Raw genomic sequence first — 16,802 nt, 5'->3', positions numbered from 1 at the left:
AAGATCTTGTAAGCTGCACCGCATGGTAAAAAAAAAAAAAAAAAAAAAAAAAGTCACTTAAAAGCAAAGACATGCAATATTAAAAGGGAGAATTCACTATGAAAATACATTATAAATACTAGAGACCCCAAATATGTGAAGCAAGCATTGATATAACTAAAGGGAGATATACACAGCCACACAAAAATAGTAGGAGAGTTCAAAAGCAATTTTCAATAGTGAATGGAGCATAAAATTCATATTTGAATTGCCTCATTAAAAGGAAGCGTCACATAGAAGAAATTCTATTTAAATAGAATTCATTAGCATATAACATGTTTGCATTTAAATAAACTTTATGCTTATTTGTCAATGAGAGCAACAGAAGAGAAATTCAGCCTATGGTGCTCTGGGAGGGACAGGGTGAGGAGGGAGGTGGGAGGGGGGTTCAGGACAGTGGGACACATGTATATACCCATGGCTGATTCATGTTGATGTATGGCAAAAGCCACCATATTGTAAAGTAATTAGCTTCCAATTAAAATAAATGAATTAATTGAAAAATTAGCCTATTAGAAATAAATCTCTGTACTTAGCCTGTGTGTGGTATAGGGGTAGAGAATGGTAAGGAATTATCTGAAAGTTGTAGCAATGCTTTCAGGGATATTAGGTACAGATAACCCAAGGAGGCATGATTAAAACCCCTGTCATTTGCTAGTGGGTAGTAAATGCCTCGTTTTGTGTCTATAACTCCTCCTTTTTCACAATTCCATTAGAAAACATTAAAATATATATATTAAAATTATATATATATATAATCTTAAGCTTTGGGTCACAATTACTTCTCTCTCTTCTCTTTCATAGGAAACTTTTCACTCTCACATAGTGGTCAGAGTCTGAGGATTTGTTGGTCCACACCAACTCTTCCTGATTTAGAGACAACTGACAAAAAACAGTAGCAAAGCAATTAAGTAGAATGTGGAGAAGTTCATCAAACTTTGATTAAAATAAAATTTTCAAGAAAAAGTGATGTCTATTTTTTGGTCCAAAGGTATGAAATTAAAACAGTCATGTCAGCAGTTTATTTCCCACCCTAGTTATTTTGCTGGTTTTAAAGTATTGCATAGAAGATTTTACTGTGGTACAAGAACTGTGGATTTCTACTTATGGGATATCTTTCTTAAAAACTTTGATGTATATCTTTGGGTCTTTCTTTCATACTTTAGACATGTAAATGAGATGGATGATATGATCTTGGATTTCCATAAAATCAGAAAGACTCAATATGTTGACTTTAGGTGAAAAGTAAAGGTAGAAAAGGAAGTAGTAGCTTTAACTGAGAAACATTTGTTTGCAGCAGAAGACCCAAGGGAATTTATGTCCATTTCCACCACCACAGTCTTCATGCCTTCTGTGTTGGCCCTAAAAGGGATCCCAGGCCTAGAGTCTGTGCAGTGTTGGATTGGGATTCCATTCTGTGTCATGTATCTCATTCCTATGATTAGAAATTTCCTGCTGTTTATCATTATCAAATCAGAACACAGTTTCCATGAGGCCATGTACATTTTCCTAGGCATGCTAGTAGTCACTGATATTGCCCTTCATACCAGCATTGTGCTCAAGATGCTTGGAATCCTTCTGGTTTCACATAACAGATTTATTTTGATTCCTGATTGCCTCAAAAGTGGCTTATTCACATATTACAGTGCATAGAGGTGGGCATCCTGCTTGTCGTGGACCACTAAGTCGCCATCCACTGAGACATATTACCATCTTCACCCACCATTTAGTTACCCAAAATCAAGGCTGTGGTACCACTCAGGGCTACCATTCCTGTGTCTGCATGTGCTCTAAGCCGCTTCAGTGTGTCCATCTCTGAGACACCATGGACTGTAGCCTGCTAGGCTCCTCTGTCCATGGGATTTTCAAGGCAAGAATACTGAAGTGGGTTGACATTTCCTCCTCCAGGGGATCTTGCCAACCCAGGAATTGAACCCGCTTCTCTTACATCTCCTACATTGGCAGGCAGGTTCTTTACCACTAGTGCCACTTGGAAAGACTCTTGTACCTAATACTGATAAAGTTCTAGTTAAAATTTTATCATGCAAGAGTCATATCCCACTCCTAATGTGAGCATACGGCCATTGTGAAACTGATTGCAGGAAATGTCTGCGTCAAAAGAATCTATGGTTTGTTTGTGGCTTTCACTGTTGCAAGAGAGTTTCAGGAAAACATCTATTTCCAATTTATTGACCATGCCAAAGCCTTTGACTGTGTGGATCACAATAAACTGTGGAAAATTCTGAAAGAGACAGGAATATCAGAACACCTGACCTGTATGTAGGTCAGGAAGCAATAGTTAGAACTGGACATGAAACAACAGACTGGTTCCAAATAGGGAGAGGAGTACGTCAAGTTTGTATATTGTCACCCTGGTTATTTAACTTATATGCAGAGTACATCATGAGAAAAGGTGGGCTGAAGGAAGCACAAGCTGGAACCAATATTGCCGGGAGAAATATCAATAACCTCAGATATGCAGATGAAACCACCCTTATGGCAGAAAGTGAAGAACTAAAAAGCCTCTTGATGAAATTGAAAGAGGAGAGTGAAAAAGTTGGCTTAAAGATCAACATTCAGAAAACTAAGATCATAGCATCTGGTCCCATCACTTCATGGGAAATAGATGGGGAAATAGTGGATACAGTGCTAACTTTATTTTTCTGGGCTCCAAAATCACTGCAGATAGTGATTGCAGCCATGAAATTAAAAGACGCTTACTCTTTGAAAGGAAAGTTATGACCAACATAGACAGCATATTAAAAAAGAGAGACATTACTTTACCAACAAAGGTCCGTCTAGTGAAGTCTCTGGTTTTTCCAGTGGTCATGTATGGATGTGAGAGTTGGACTATAAAGAAAGCTGAGCACTGAAGAATTGATGCTTTTGAACTGTGGTGTTGGAGAAGACTCTTGAGAGTCCCCTTGACTGCAAGGAGATTCAACCAGTCAATCCTAAAAGAAATCAGTCCTGGGTGTTCATTGGAAGGACTGATGTTGAAGCTGAAACTCCAATAGTTTGGCCACATGATGTGAAGAGCTGACTCCTTGGAAAAGACCCTGATGTTGGGAAAGACTGAAGGCAGGAGCAGGAGGCAACAGAGGATGAGATGGTTGGATGGCATCACCAACTCAATGGACATGAGTTTCGGTAAACTCCGGGAGTTAGTGATGGACAGGGAGGCCTGGCGTGCTGCGGTTTTGGGGTAGCAAAGAGTCGAACACAACTGAGCAACTGGACTGAACTTCACTGCTGCAGGGTTTGGCCTTCCATTCATTACATCATCCTATGGATAGTTAGTTATCACAGCTTTTCTTTTGACCCAGAAGGAGGCAAGGCTGAAAGCATTCAATACTTGTATCACTCATATTGGTGTCTTCCTCCAAATCTACCTCCCTGCCTTCTCCTTCTTTGACATAGGTTTGGTTCTCACATCTCATCCTCATTTCTAGCATTTACTTGGTGTTCCCTCCATTTCTCAATCTACTTAGTGCAAAGACTAAGCACATACTTATGCATATGGTAAAAATATTCTGTTCATAAAATTTACTATAAATAATGCAATGATGCATTTTTCTTTGTGCATAGTAACAAAGTTTCAAAACAAAATAAAACTACAAAAATCCATGTTTTTGAAATTCTTTAGTTTTCTATTTAAGTTTTATTTTTGTTGTTTTTAATTTGCACTCAAAAACCAGTTTTCATAATCTGGCATGACAGCTATGTGATGTAGATTCGTGTACTGTATCTGGGTAAAGAAATTAAGAAACATAAAAGAGTAAACTAGTGAACATAGGTTCTTTCCTTTTCTTTCAGAAATGGTGATTTAAGGACCAATTCAGGAAGGAGCTTCTTGGTGCGAATAATGTTACAAACCTCAGTTGTGTTGTTACACATTTATGTCTCCTTTGCAAAAAATCACTTAAGCTGTACAAAGTATCATTTCTGTACTTATATTAGACTTTAATATAAAGTTTAAAGTATTAAGTCAGTGAATCCTCAAAAATGAAACAAAACAAAGGACAAAGGCAAAAAGTCTGAGAAGTTGGTATAGGTTGAAGGAGTCTAAAGAGATATGAATATAAAATGCATTGTGTAATCCTGAATTGAATTTAGGCAATAAAAATAAACACATATGTCTTTGGACTGTTTTTAACCTCGGATATGGACTAAGGCTTAGGTTATAATATCACTTCAGTGCTAAATGTCCTGATATGGCTATAATACTACAGTTAGGCAGGAGACTGTCCTTTTCCTAGGGAAGCATGTTTAAATATTTAGTCACAAAGGAACACTGTGTCTTGAGTTTACTCATAAACACTTCATAACAATTATCTATCATATATCTATCCATATATCTTTCAAATTGTTCAGAGGTAAAGCAAAATTGAGCATAATGTAAAAAATATGTAAATCTGGGTAAATTGTTTAAGGAATTTTCTTATAATACTTTTGACAAATTCTGTACATCAATGTAAGATGTGTTTGTATCAAGCACAGTTCTTTAAATATCTCAATTTAGAAACGGCTGCCATTATTCATCCAGTCAACCAATCCAGAAACATCATTTGTCTTTGATGTTGGCCATAATTCCACATTGTACACGTAACCAGTCATCTGATCGTAGTATTTATCTTTAAATTATCCTCAAATAATTTATCTTCTCTCCATTAGTCACTAGCTATTCTTTTTTTTTTTTAGTCTTACATATGATCTTATGAAAAATAAAATACTGTGTTTTTCGTCTTTCATTTGCTGGCAGTTTTCATTTAAAAATAAAGTACTTGATTCATCTGTATCTTATTCCTAATATTTTGTATGCAAACATGTATTTTTTGCCTGGCTGAATTCTAACCAACATTTATAATTTAGTTAAATGTTACCTCTAAGAAATTTAGCCATTTTTCTTAATTTTTTTCTCTACATCTCTTAATAGCCCTCATAGCATGCATCACATGCTATTTTTTTTTTCTGTGTGTAGTAGCTTTAACTATTTTCTGTGTGTAACTTCTTTTTACATATAGGTCACATGTGTCATCTATTTGTATTCTCCTGACCTACACATACATGTTACATTTTAAATATGAATAAATGTATATTACATGAAGGATTTAGACAATAAATGTATAAAAAATTCTACCAAAATTTTCATAATGAGCATTTATTCTCACAATAGAATAATTTAAATGGTTTCCTAATGAAGACATATGGAGGAAGAGTAGTTCCAAACTGAAATAACTAAAATCACTTAATATTTTCCTATTTGTGGAGTAAAAATTTGTTTCTACTCTTAAATTAGTTTCAACTAATCTCCTTTTCTTTTTAGAGAGTTTAAGGTTGACAGAAAATTGAAAAGTCAGAATTCCCATATAAACTTTCTCTGCAGAATGAATATTTAACAATTACACCTGAGTTAAGCTGCAATGTCAGTCACAAAATCACATCACCACATTTGTTTGATATATCCTAAATTTAAAAGCATATATCTAATATTTTGTCCTGTATGGTCTGCGTATACCATACTAAGTAAGTTTTTGGTTTATTGAGATAAAATTTGCATACCATATAGTACACTCTTTAGAGAGTATTAATCTCTGGTTTTTGACATATCCAAAAACCCATGCAATCATCACTACTATCAAATTCCAGTACATTTTCATCATCCTCATAAAGATATTCCATCCACCTTAGCAGCCACTCCCCATTCTTCAACCCATTACATGGCACAGAGTAATTGACTTTCTGTGTCTGTGATTTCTCATCTCTGGACATCTTATGTAAGTGAAATGAAACACTATTTGGCCTTTGAGTCTGGTTTCTTTGACTTAGAATAATGTGTTCAAGATTCATTTGGGTTGCAGCATAAATAAGAATGTCATTTACTTTCATACTTGAATGATATTCTATTGCATGAGGTACCTGATTCTACTCTTGCACCAGGAAGCAGATCTCTGGCCATAAATCTTATCCATAGTCCCCTTCTCTCTCTGCATGGTAAGGATGTCCATCTTTATTCAAAAAATTCCATAAAAAGTATAAGCATGTCTAGACCCTTTACATTTATATTTCTCAGATTTCAATGAAATTTATTTCTTTTTATTTGATGATGTGCCCTGGTTTTGTGCTTTATTTTTTCTGGTTATGAGGTTATATCCTCAACTATGGCTGATTTCAATCTGCTGATATGAATCACTGAGTGCCCAGATGCAAAGATGTGCACACACCCTGATCCTGGCTGAGCTGGGTTCCTTCATATAAATGCCCTCAATCCTATACCATTGTTTTCTCTAGGAGGATGACAAGTTTATGGCAGTTTGCTATGAGGATGTGGTCAGAGAGTCTTAATTCAAAAGGAATGGGACTACTGAATGGGGCCTGACCCAATGACACAGGACAAAATCAGTGTGACTTCAAGTAAGATCATCAGGTAATCCAGGGTTGTTAGCCTCTCTCCTGTACTCGTCAGTGAATCAAAGTTTATTCCCTTCATAATATTAAAGCTTAAAACCCTATTGGAAGGCACAAAGTCTTCTCTCAATCTAGTAACTACCCGCCCTAAATAACAGTTTCAGATTGGGAAGTTGATATCAATTTGTGAAAATATATACAATCCTTTCATAATAATTCTGAATATGACTGGAACAACTTGGAGAGAGATAATTTGGATACTGGAAAGATTTGTGTAATCAGCTCTTACATGGGAGAAGCTCAGAAATTGTCTGTAACTGAGGCTCTGAGGTGAATGTTCCAAAGTCAGCACCTTTTATGACCCTAAATAAAAAGACAGTGACCTTAAAAAAGAAATATAGAATTAGATTAAAAACATATTATTTTAGTTCTCTGTCAGTATGTCTATGCTGACTAGTCTGAATATCTCACATTGTTTTTATTTACCTTTATTGTCCCATTATTTTTGTAAATAAGTGTCACTGATTTGTTTTTTCTGGTCTTTGGCACTGTTTTCTCTTAGGAATTTTTAAACAGAGGCTCATTTTGGTTCCCAGTCCTAAAATGAAACCAAAGTTTGAGAATTATTTTCAGATGCTAAACCATCTATTAGAGAAAAGGTTTCGTATGTTCTGAATGATAGTGTGCTTTCTTTTCCATCCTTGTCCCCAGTGAAATTTAACATGCACCAGAGATTTGTGAAAACCAGTCCCCAGGAGCATCCTATAGTATAAAACATTCACCCTTCACCATCTGAAATGTCAGAGCATTTTCTCCTTTATGGCTTCTCTGTGTATTATCACAGATGAGCCCTGGTAAGTCTTTGGGGATAGAGATTCTGCACTGATTATGGGAAACCGGAGGGTTGGTTTCAAAAACAAGTATATGCCAGGTGATCCAATATAATTCCAGGATAAAAAAAACAAAACAATACAAAACAAACCAATACAGTCTTATAGTAGCTGAGTGTTCAGTCACTAGGGAGATGTGTCCCATGCTTTTCAAAGCATTTTGAATCAGTTAACGCTACCCTTGGTGACAAGCTGTAAAGCAAGTTTGAAAAAAGAAAAGTTTTTGGAGAATGTCTGTGTTCATAGATGAATGGAAATCCTGTTTGTTCAAAGGTCAGGAAATTACACATGCTCAGACTGGAAAAGATGCAAGAAAAAAGATGCCCATCAAGTAATTCTGTAGAAATGCTCTTTCACATAAAGGACTCATTTAATATCTCAAGATATTTGTGAGAAAAAGGGAAATGTGCATTGATTAACAGCTGGCATTTATTGACAAATCAATGCACCTTATGATTCCTTCCAAATATTTAGATGGACTATATCATGTAGTACTGTCACATCCTAATTTGTTTCTATCCATGATACTTCTTTATAATAAAGAAACTGAGACAATGTAAAATTTCATAACTGAGTTCAGGGCAGGCAAAGCTAAGTAGGACTATCCAGAATTTAAATTCTGTTGAGTGGCTTCAGATCCTGGACAATTAACAGCTATGACCCATAGCTAATTTGTATCATTGGAGCATATATTTGAGACTTCAAAATTTTTAAAAAGAGGCAATTTAAGGTTCATTATAAAGAAAACCTATTTGTCATCTGGAGCTTTCCTAAAACATGATAAGCTATTTCAGAAAACAAAGAGTCCTCTGTATTCACTGGAGGACTTGAGACAGAAATCAGTGGATGAATGAGATCAGTGGAGATTTTCAAGAGGAAATATTCCTGAGATTGCAGAGAGAATGGAATTAGAGTTCTGGATTCCTTGACTCTTTTAGATCCTGGGATTTGGCTTGATTTAAAATTGGAATTATAAGGAATACTTATAATTTAGATTTTATGCTACAAGATCACAAATGTATATTTACCAGGGCTTATGAATTTTAAGACTTTAAGATAATTTTAATCCCTTTCTTAACACAGAGGAGAGTGTCTTTCAGCTTGTCTTTTGTCATTCATTGCTGTAAATCTCAAACCACACACTTTTAACCTCACCTCCTCTAATTTCTGCTAATAAAGAGTTTCACCTATTTCCATTCTTATTATTCTTTTGCTGTGCTGCATTACTTTATGATATACTTATGCACTGTCATAAGTGTGTTTGGGACTAGATCCCTTTACACTTAGCTGCCACGTTTTTCAAGCCATTAAGTTCCCAGCAGATGATATTTTTTGACTTTCCACAGAAACCTATTCTTCAACCCCAGAATGAAAAATCAAATGGTTTAAAATATTAACTTCACATGTGATAGTCAATCCTTTATATTAACCATCGTTTCTGCTTGTGAACTGACTTATATATGATAAATGTTTATTGATATACAGCCTCACCATATCTCACAGGCTTCTGTGATTATTGTACAAACTCTCTTGGAGTGCCCTTCTCCATCTCTTTTATCTGGTTCATTTCTATTGGAAAATGATTCCCTTTTATAAGCAATTTATTCTGCACATTTGGATTAAATCATGAAACTATCAATTCTTATGCATTAAAAACTGTTTTTTTCTGCCGCATAAAATTATACAACAATGTTTGGCAACTGTGCTGATGTGCTATTCCTTTCACATCCAGGAGATATTTGGTGATACCTGAACATATCTTTCATTGCCAAAACAAGAAAGAGCTACTGACATCCAATGTTTAGGAAATAGGAACATTGCTGAACCTTCTACAGTGCAGAATATTACCCCAAAACAAAAAATTGATTTGAACTACAAGTCAGCTGCACCAAGATTAGCAAACCCGGGGCTTCCCTGGTGGTTCAGATAGTAAAGGCTCTGCCTGTAATGCAGGAGACCCAGGTTCAATCCCTGGGTCTGAAGATCCCTTGGAAAAGGAAATGGCAATTCAGTACTTCAGTACTCTCCAGTACGCTTGCCTGGAAAATCCCATGACAGAGGAGTCTGGTGGGTTACAGTTCATGTGGTCACAAAGAGTCAGACACGACGGAGTGATTTCACCTTTTCTCTTTTCTTTAGGAAACCCTGCCTTAGAAGAGTATCTTCAGGACTCATAAAGTTGTGTCAATGAAAAAAATAATCTAAGAAGTGGAAAATTTTATTTGTGCCCAATTGAACATTGGGGTTCCCTGGTAGCTCAGATGGAGAAAAATCTGCCTGCCATGTAGAAGACCCAGAGTTGATCCCTGAGTTGGTAAGATCCCCTAGGGAAGGGAATGGTTACCCACTTCAGTATTCTTGCCTGGAGAATTACTTGGATAGAGAAACCTGACAGGTTACAGTCCATAGGGTAACAAAGAGTCATATAACAGAGTGACTAACACTTTACCACTCCTGTACAACCTGCCTCTCTTCACTCTCCACCTCTTAAAGTCTTCCCTGGTGACTAAGAGATTAAAAAAAAAAAAAAAAAATGCCATCTTAAAAAAAAAAAAAAATCCCCTTGGAGATCTAGGTTCAAAGAAAGTAAGGGAAAACTACCAGGCCATTCAGGTATGACCCAGATCATCTCACTTATGATCTTACAGTGGAAGTGACAAATATATTCAGGGATTAGATCTCATAGACAGAGTGCCTGAAGATCTATGGACAGAGGTTCACAACATTGTACAGGAGGCATTGACCAAAACCGTCCCAAGAAAAAGAAATGCAAGAAGCCAAAATGGTTGTCTGAGGAGGCCTTACAAATAGCTGAGGAAAGAAGAGAAGTGAAAGGCAAAGGACAAAAAGAAAGATATAACTAACTGAATGCAGAGTTCCAAAGAATAGTAAGGAGAGATAAGAAAGCTTTCTTAAGTGAACAATGAAAAGAAAGAGGAAAACAATAGAATGGGAAAGGGTAAAGATATCCTCAAGAGAATTAGAGATGCCAAGTAAACACTTCATGCAAAGATGGGCACAATAAAGGATAGAAAGGGCAAGGACCTAACAGAAGCAGGAGAGATTAAGAAACCATGTCAAGTATACACAGAAAAACAATATTAAAAAAGGTCTTAATGACCCAAATAACCACAATGGTGAGGTCATTCACCTAGAGCTAGAATCCTGCAGTGTGAAGTTGAGTGGGCCTTAGGAAGCGTTACTACAAGCAAAGCCAGTAGAGGTGATGAAATTCCAGCTGAGCTATTTAAAATCCTAAAAGATGATGTTATTAAAGTGTTGCACTCAATATGCTCCCAATTTTGGAAAACTTGACAATGTTTTTGTTTGTTGAGTTGTCCACAATAGCCACAAGGCTGGAAAAGATCAGTTTTCACTCCAATCCCAAAGAAAGGCAATGACAAAGAGTGTTCAAATTATTGAACAACTGGGCTCATTTCACATACTAGCGAGGTAATGCTCAAAATCCTTCAGCTAGGCATGAACAGTATGTGAGGTGAAAACTTCCAAATGTACAAGCTGGATTTAGAAAAGACAGAGGAATCAAAGATCATGTTGCCAACATCTGTTGGATCATAGAAAAAAGCAAGAGAATTCCAGAGAAACATCCACTCTTCTTCACTGATTCCATTAAAGCCTTTGACTGTGTGGATCACAACAAACTGTGGAAAATTCTTCAAGAGATGAGAATACCAGGCCACCTTACCTGCCTGCTGAGAAATCTGTGTGCTGGCCAAGAAGCAACATTTAGAGCCAGATATGGGGCAATGCACTGGTTCAAAACTGGAAAATGAGTACATCAATTCTGTGTATTGTCACCTTGTTTCTGTAACTTATATGCATGTACATCATGGGGATTGCCAGGCTGGATGATACACAAGCTAGAGTCAAGATTGCCAGGAGAAATATCAATAACTTCTGATACACAGATGATACCACCTTAATGGCAGAAAGTGAAGAGGGCCTAAAGAACCTCTTGATGAAGGTGAAAGAAGAAAGTGAAAAAACTGGCCTAAAACTCAACATTAAAATAATGAAGATGATGACATCTGGTCCCATCACTTCATGGCAAATAGAGTGGGAAACAATGGAAGCAGTGACAGATCGTATTTTCTTGGGCTCCAAGATCACTGCTGATGGTGACTGCACCCATGAAATTGAATGACAGCTGCCTCCTTGGAAGAAAGTTTACAACAAACCTAGACATCTTATTAAAGAACAGAGACATCACTTTGCCAACAAATGTCCATCTAGTCAAAGATATGGTTTTTCCAGTAGTCATGTATGGATATGAGAGTTGGACCATTAAGAAGGCTGAGAGCCAAACAACTGATACCTTTTAATTATTATGTTGGAGAAGACTCTTGAGAGTCCCTTGGACTACAAGGAGATCAAATCAGTCAATCCTAAAGGAAATCAACCCTGAATATTCAATGGAAGAACTGATGCTGAAGCTGAAGTTTCAATACTTTGGCCACCTGATGTGAAGAGCTGACTCATTGGAAAAAACCTTGATGATGGGAAAGATGGAGGGCAGGAGGAGAAGAGGATGACAGAGGGTGAGATGGTTGAATGGTATCACTGACTCGATGGACATGAGTTTGAGCAAGTTCTGGGAGATAGTGAAGGACAGGGAAGCCTGGTGTGTTCCAGTTCATGGTATTGTAAAGAGTTGGGGATGACTTAGTGACTGAACAACAAATTGAAGATTATAAACCAGGAGCATCATCTGAGGAAGCTCCGAGAACTGTACCCCCTATTAGAAGTCAAGCAGAGTTATATAAATTTTTGAAACAGATGTACTTTATTGATGTGTTATTGATAGTCTCCAATATTCACATCTGCAAGTACTATTTGGCTGGTCGGTGTGACCCCTTACAAGACCATGAATCCCATTTTCATGCTACCATTACACGGCGACCACTAAGGATTCTAGATTACCTATTTCATGAAGAATTCATGAGCCTCAATTAGACAATTCTCATATTAATGGCAGCTAGGTGAAAGTCACTCAGTCATGTCAGACTCTTTACGAACTCATGTACTACACAGTTTATGAAATTCTCAGGCCAGGATACTGGAGTGGGTAGCCTTTCACTTCTCCAGGGACTCTTCCCAACCCAGGGATAGAATCTAGGTCTCCTCCTTTGCATGCAGATTTTTTACCAACTGAGCTACCAGGGAAGCCCATGTATTCCAGATTATCTATTTCATGAAGAATACATGAGCTTCAATTAGATGATTCTCAAATTAATGACCGTTATGTACATTTTAAACCCAAGAAACAGCCTGTATTTCAGTCAAGGTACACTTTTGCCCATGCCCTATACCCCTGAGCCATTAAGAATGAGTCCTCTTGCCACTATACATTGATGATGCTGTTTCCCTTATGTCCTAGAGATTCCCTCTCCTCTAGGTATCTTATACTACATATAAAAGAAATTTTTAAATCTTTGATTCAAAATCTTTAATTTTTAGGCACATGATAAATTTTATGTAAATCAGCTTTTAGAAATATGAGCAAAAATAGTACAGTTTTGTTAGAAATGTAAAATGTAGCAAAGAACATTTCCCCAAATTTGCTAAATGCACATGGATTTGAGTGATCTTTCCTTCAACTCTTCCTTCACATTCTCATAAAGAACTACCAATCTTACATAAAGACAGATTGCATTGATTGGTAGATAAACATATTATGCTTTTAAATGACAAGAGTTTCTACCTCTATCTTCTTTAATAGGGTTTTTTCGTTCTAATATACTGATCAGAGATTGTGCATATTATGCTTTTAAATGACAAGAGTTTCTACCTCTATCTTCTTTAATAGGGTTTTTTCGTTCTAATATACTGATCAGAGATTGTGCATTTGCTGGTCCAGGCCAACTGTGCCTGATTTAGAGACAGCTAAGAAAAAGAGATGCTTCCCAAGTGGTCCTAGTGGTAAAGACCCCGCCTGCCACTGCAGGGGACTTAAGAGATGCAGGTTCTATTCCTGAGTCAGGAAGATCCCCTGGGGGGGTTATGGCAAACCACTCCAGGATTCTTGCCTGTGGATTCCCGTGGACAGAGGAGCCTGATAGGCACCGTCCTTGCAGTTGCAAAGAGTCGGAAATGACTGAAGTGACTTAGCAAGCAGCCAATAGAGGAAAAGAGGCTAGTAAAACTGTTAACTGAAATATGTAATGTGGAGAGATCCATTAAACTCTGATTAAAATGCAAATTTCACACAATATAAACAAGTTTATTTTCTTTCCCCACAGGTCTGGAATGAATAAGAGTCAATACAGCAGTTTCTTTCCCAATTCAGTTATTTTTCAGATTTTAAAGCATTGCCCATCTCTGCACATCGCATTTTATTGTGGTACAAGAACTATGGTACTGTGGCTGTGGATGTCTTTCCTAAAAACAGTGATGTCTCTCTGTTGACCTTGGTTTTACCCTTTACATGTAAATGAGACTGATGATATTATCCAATATTTCCACATAAATCAGAAAGACTCAATATGATAACTTTGGGCAAAAACAGGAAGATGGAAAGAAATTAGGACTGAATGAGAAACTTGGGTTTGCTTCAGTAGACTGAAGGTTATGTCCATTTCCAATGTTACAATCTTCATGCCTTCTGTGTTGACCCTTATAGGGATCCCAGGCCTAGAGTCTGTGCAGTGCTGGATTGGGATTCCATTTTGTGCTATGTATCTAATCGCTATGATTGGAAATTCCTTGCTTTTGATCATCATCATATCAGAACACAGCCTCCATCAGCCCATGTATATTTTCCTAGGCATGCTGGGAGTCACAGACATTGCTCTCAGCACAAGCATTGTGCCCAAGATGCTTGGAATCTTCTGGTTTCACATAACAGAGATATATTTTGATTCTTGCTTGCTTCAAATGTGGCTCATCCACACACTTCAGTGCACAGAGTCAGGCATCCTCTTGGCCATGGCCCTGGACCGCTATGTAGCCATCTGTTATCCACTCAGACACGCTGCCATCTTCTCTCACCACTTAGTCACTCAGATAGCAGCTATGGTAACACTCAGGGCTGCCATTCTTGTAACAGCATGCCTAGTACTGATAAAGCTTCGCTTACAGTTTTATCAGACAACAGTCATCTCTCACTCCTACTGTGAACATATGGCTGTTGTGAAACTGGCTGCAGAAAATATCAGGGTCAACAAAATCTATGGTTTGTTTGTGGCCTTCACTGTTGCCGGGCTTGACATTGTATTAATCACATTGTCCTACATACAGATATTCATCACAGTTTTCCGTTTACCCCAGAAGGAGGCCAGGTTGAAAGCATTCAACACTTGTGTCGCTCACATCTGTGTCTTCCTCCAGTTCTACTCCCTTGGTTTCTTCTCCTTCTTTGCACATAGATTTGGTTCTCACATCCCTCCTTATATTCACATCCTCTTTTCTAGCACTTATCTGCTGGTCCCTCCATTTCTCAATCCACTTGTCTATGGTGCAAAGACCAAGCAGATCCGTGTCCATATGGTAAAAATATTTTGTTCATAAAATTTACTGTGATAAAAGTTTTTATGTTTATCTTGGTGTGAAGAACAACATTATTTCACAACATGATAAAACAACAAAAAGTCCCTGTTATTGGAAATGCTCAAGTTTTCTATTTAATTTTCTTCCACTTGCCAGAATGCTAGTTATTAGTATTAGGGCATGACAGCAGTCAATAGGATTGTGGATCTTAGCTGGATAATGAGAATCAGAAACATAAAGGAGGAAAGTAGTGAATGTTTCTCTTTTACATTTCTCATTCATTTTTTTCTACTACCTGCTTGAGTGTCCTCTTGTAAATATCCAACTCTGGAAAGATTCACAAATTATGCCTCTCTCAATGAATTTAGATACACCCAAGGCTTAATCTTCTTCAGTGTCCAGGTACTCAAAAAATCTAGTTCTTGATTTTGTTTCTTGGTCATCTGGGTCTTCTTTCAAAAAAAAAAAAAGGAAAAAGTGGAGGAAGTGTATGTCACTGTTTTTATCAAAAACAAAGCAAAACAGAAATTCTGTCTTTATGTTAGTAATGATAAAATAAAATCTAAAAATTTCAGTATATTTTCAGGGTCATTCAGGAAGTTATAGGCACACTAAGCATGAACAGTAATGTGCTTGATTTTCCACAACAGTACTTTTTCTGCTGTTTTCATCATTTAATTTTTATTAATTCATCTAGTGTTATTAAAATCTTAGGCCATTATAAATACTATGCTACAGAATAGCAGCATAATGGCAAACTCGACACAGTGATTAATAATATTGAGTTTGTAAACTGTGTAGCCGACTGAGAGGAAAGAGACACATGACAATGGGAGAGAAGTGGTTGTAGAATGCACAAATTAATCTCCAGATTTTGTAGGAAATTAAATACTCAGAGGCCCAGGCTGTCAGTCTGTCACATGGTGAGAGACGTCCAGTCTTCATGGGAATTTTATTGTTCTGACTCCCTTGGGTCCAGGTGTGGAAAGGCACACTGTCTACTCTCCCAAGATCAGGGCATAAGGAAGTTATAGGACAAATCGTGAATGCCCTCACTCTCTCAAGTGCTAAGATTTGAGCAGGAAATGGGAAAATTGTGGGCAGGAGTGATGATAGTCAGTAGTAGCAGTAGAGATAAACACAACTTAGTAAGCCATGGCAACTATTAATAACTTAGTGAATTTTTCTTCAGCTTTAGGTTTTAACTATAATTCTGAGAAAACAGGGGAAAAAAAATCTAATTCAATTCTGTATTATTTTCCCAATGAAATGGATACTAAAATCAAACTTTAATTTATCACCTAAAGTTTTTATCCTATCATAGCAAAGGAGATTTTAGAAATTTGGGAAACAATTCCAGAACAGTTTTCAATTAACAATAAATAAAGGTGTACATTAGGGCAGGTAATTTGACAATGCTAATTAAAATTTAAAATGTGTTCAATCTTCATTGCCAGGAAACCTCAGTTCAGTTCAGTTCAGTCTCTCAGTCATGTCAGACTTTTTGCGACCCCATGGACTACAGCACACCAGGCTTCCCTGTAGATCACCAACTCCCGGGGATTGCTCAAACTCATGACCTTGAGTGGGTGATGCAATCCAACCATCTCATCCTCTGTCGTTCCCTTCTCCTGCCCCCAGTCTTTCCCAGAATCAGGGTCTTTTCCAATGAGTCAGTTCTTTGTATCAGGTGGCCCAAGTATTGGAGTTTCAGCTTCAGCCTCAGTCCTTCCAAGGAACACCCAGGACTGATCTCCTTTAGGATGGACTGGTTGGACCTCCTTGCAGTCCAAGGGACTCTCAAGAGTCTTCTCCAACACCACAGTCCGAAAGCATCAGTTCTTCTGCTCTCAACTTTCTTTATGATACAACTCTCACACCCATACATGGCTCTTGGAAAAACTACAGCTTTGACTAGACAGACCTTTGTTGGCAAAGTAATGTCTCTGCTTTTTAATA

The 16,802-nt window shown here is 37.3% G+C and overlaps 1 protein-coding gene and 1 pseudogene across 1 annotated transcript; both read left to right on the top strand.

Annotated features, from left to right (window-relative positions):
• Positions 1 to 1,356: 1,356 nt before the first annotated feature.
• LOC136175835 (olfactory receptor 52A1-like) lies at positions 1,357 to 3,582 on the top strand (annotated as a pseudogene).
• A 10,343-nt stretch (positions 3,583 to 13,925) lies between these two features.
• LOC136175005 (olfactory receptor 52A1-like) lies at positions 13,926 to 14,864 on the top strand. The gene has a single exon (XM_065945298.1). It carries the CDS (start codon positions 13,926 to 13,928, stop codon positions 14,862 to 14,864), a length of 939 nt encoding a protein of 312 aa, XP_065801370.1.
• The last annotated feature ends 1,938 nt before the right edge of the window (positions 14,865 to 16,802 follow it).

The sequence above is a fragment of the Muntiacus reevesi genome, chromosome 9, assembly GCF_963930625.1.
Source record: "Muntiacus reevesi chromosome 9, mMunRee1.1, whole genome shotgun sequence".
Classification (NCBI taxonomy): Eukaryota; Metazoa; Chordata; class Mammalia; order Artiodactyla; family Cervidae; genus Muntiacus; species Muntiacus reevesi.
Note: the sequence above shows the minus strand (reverse complement) of the source record. Positions and strands in the feature narration are given on the sequence as shown.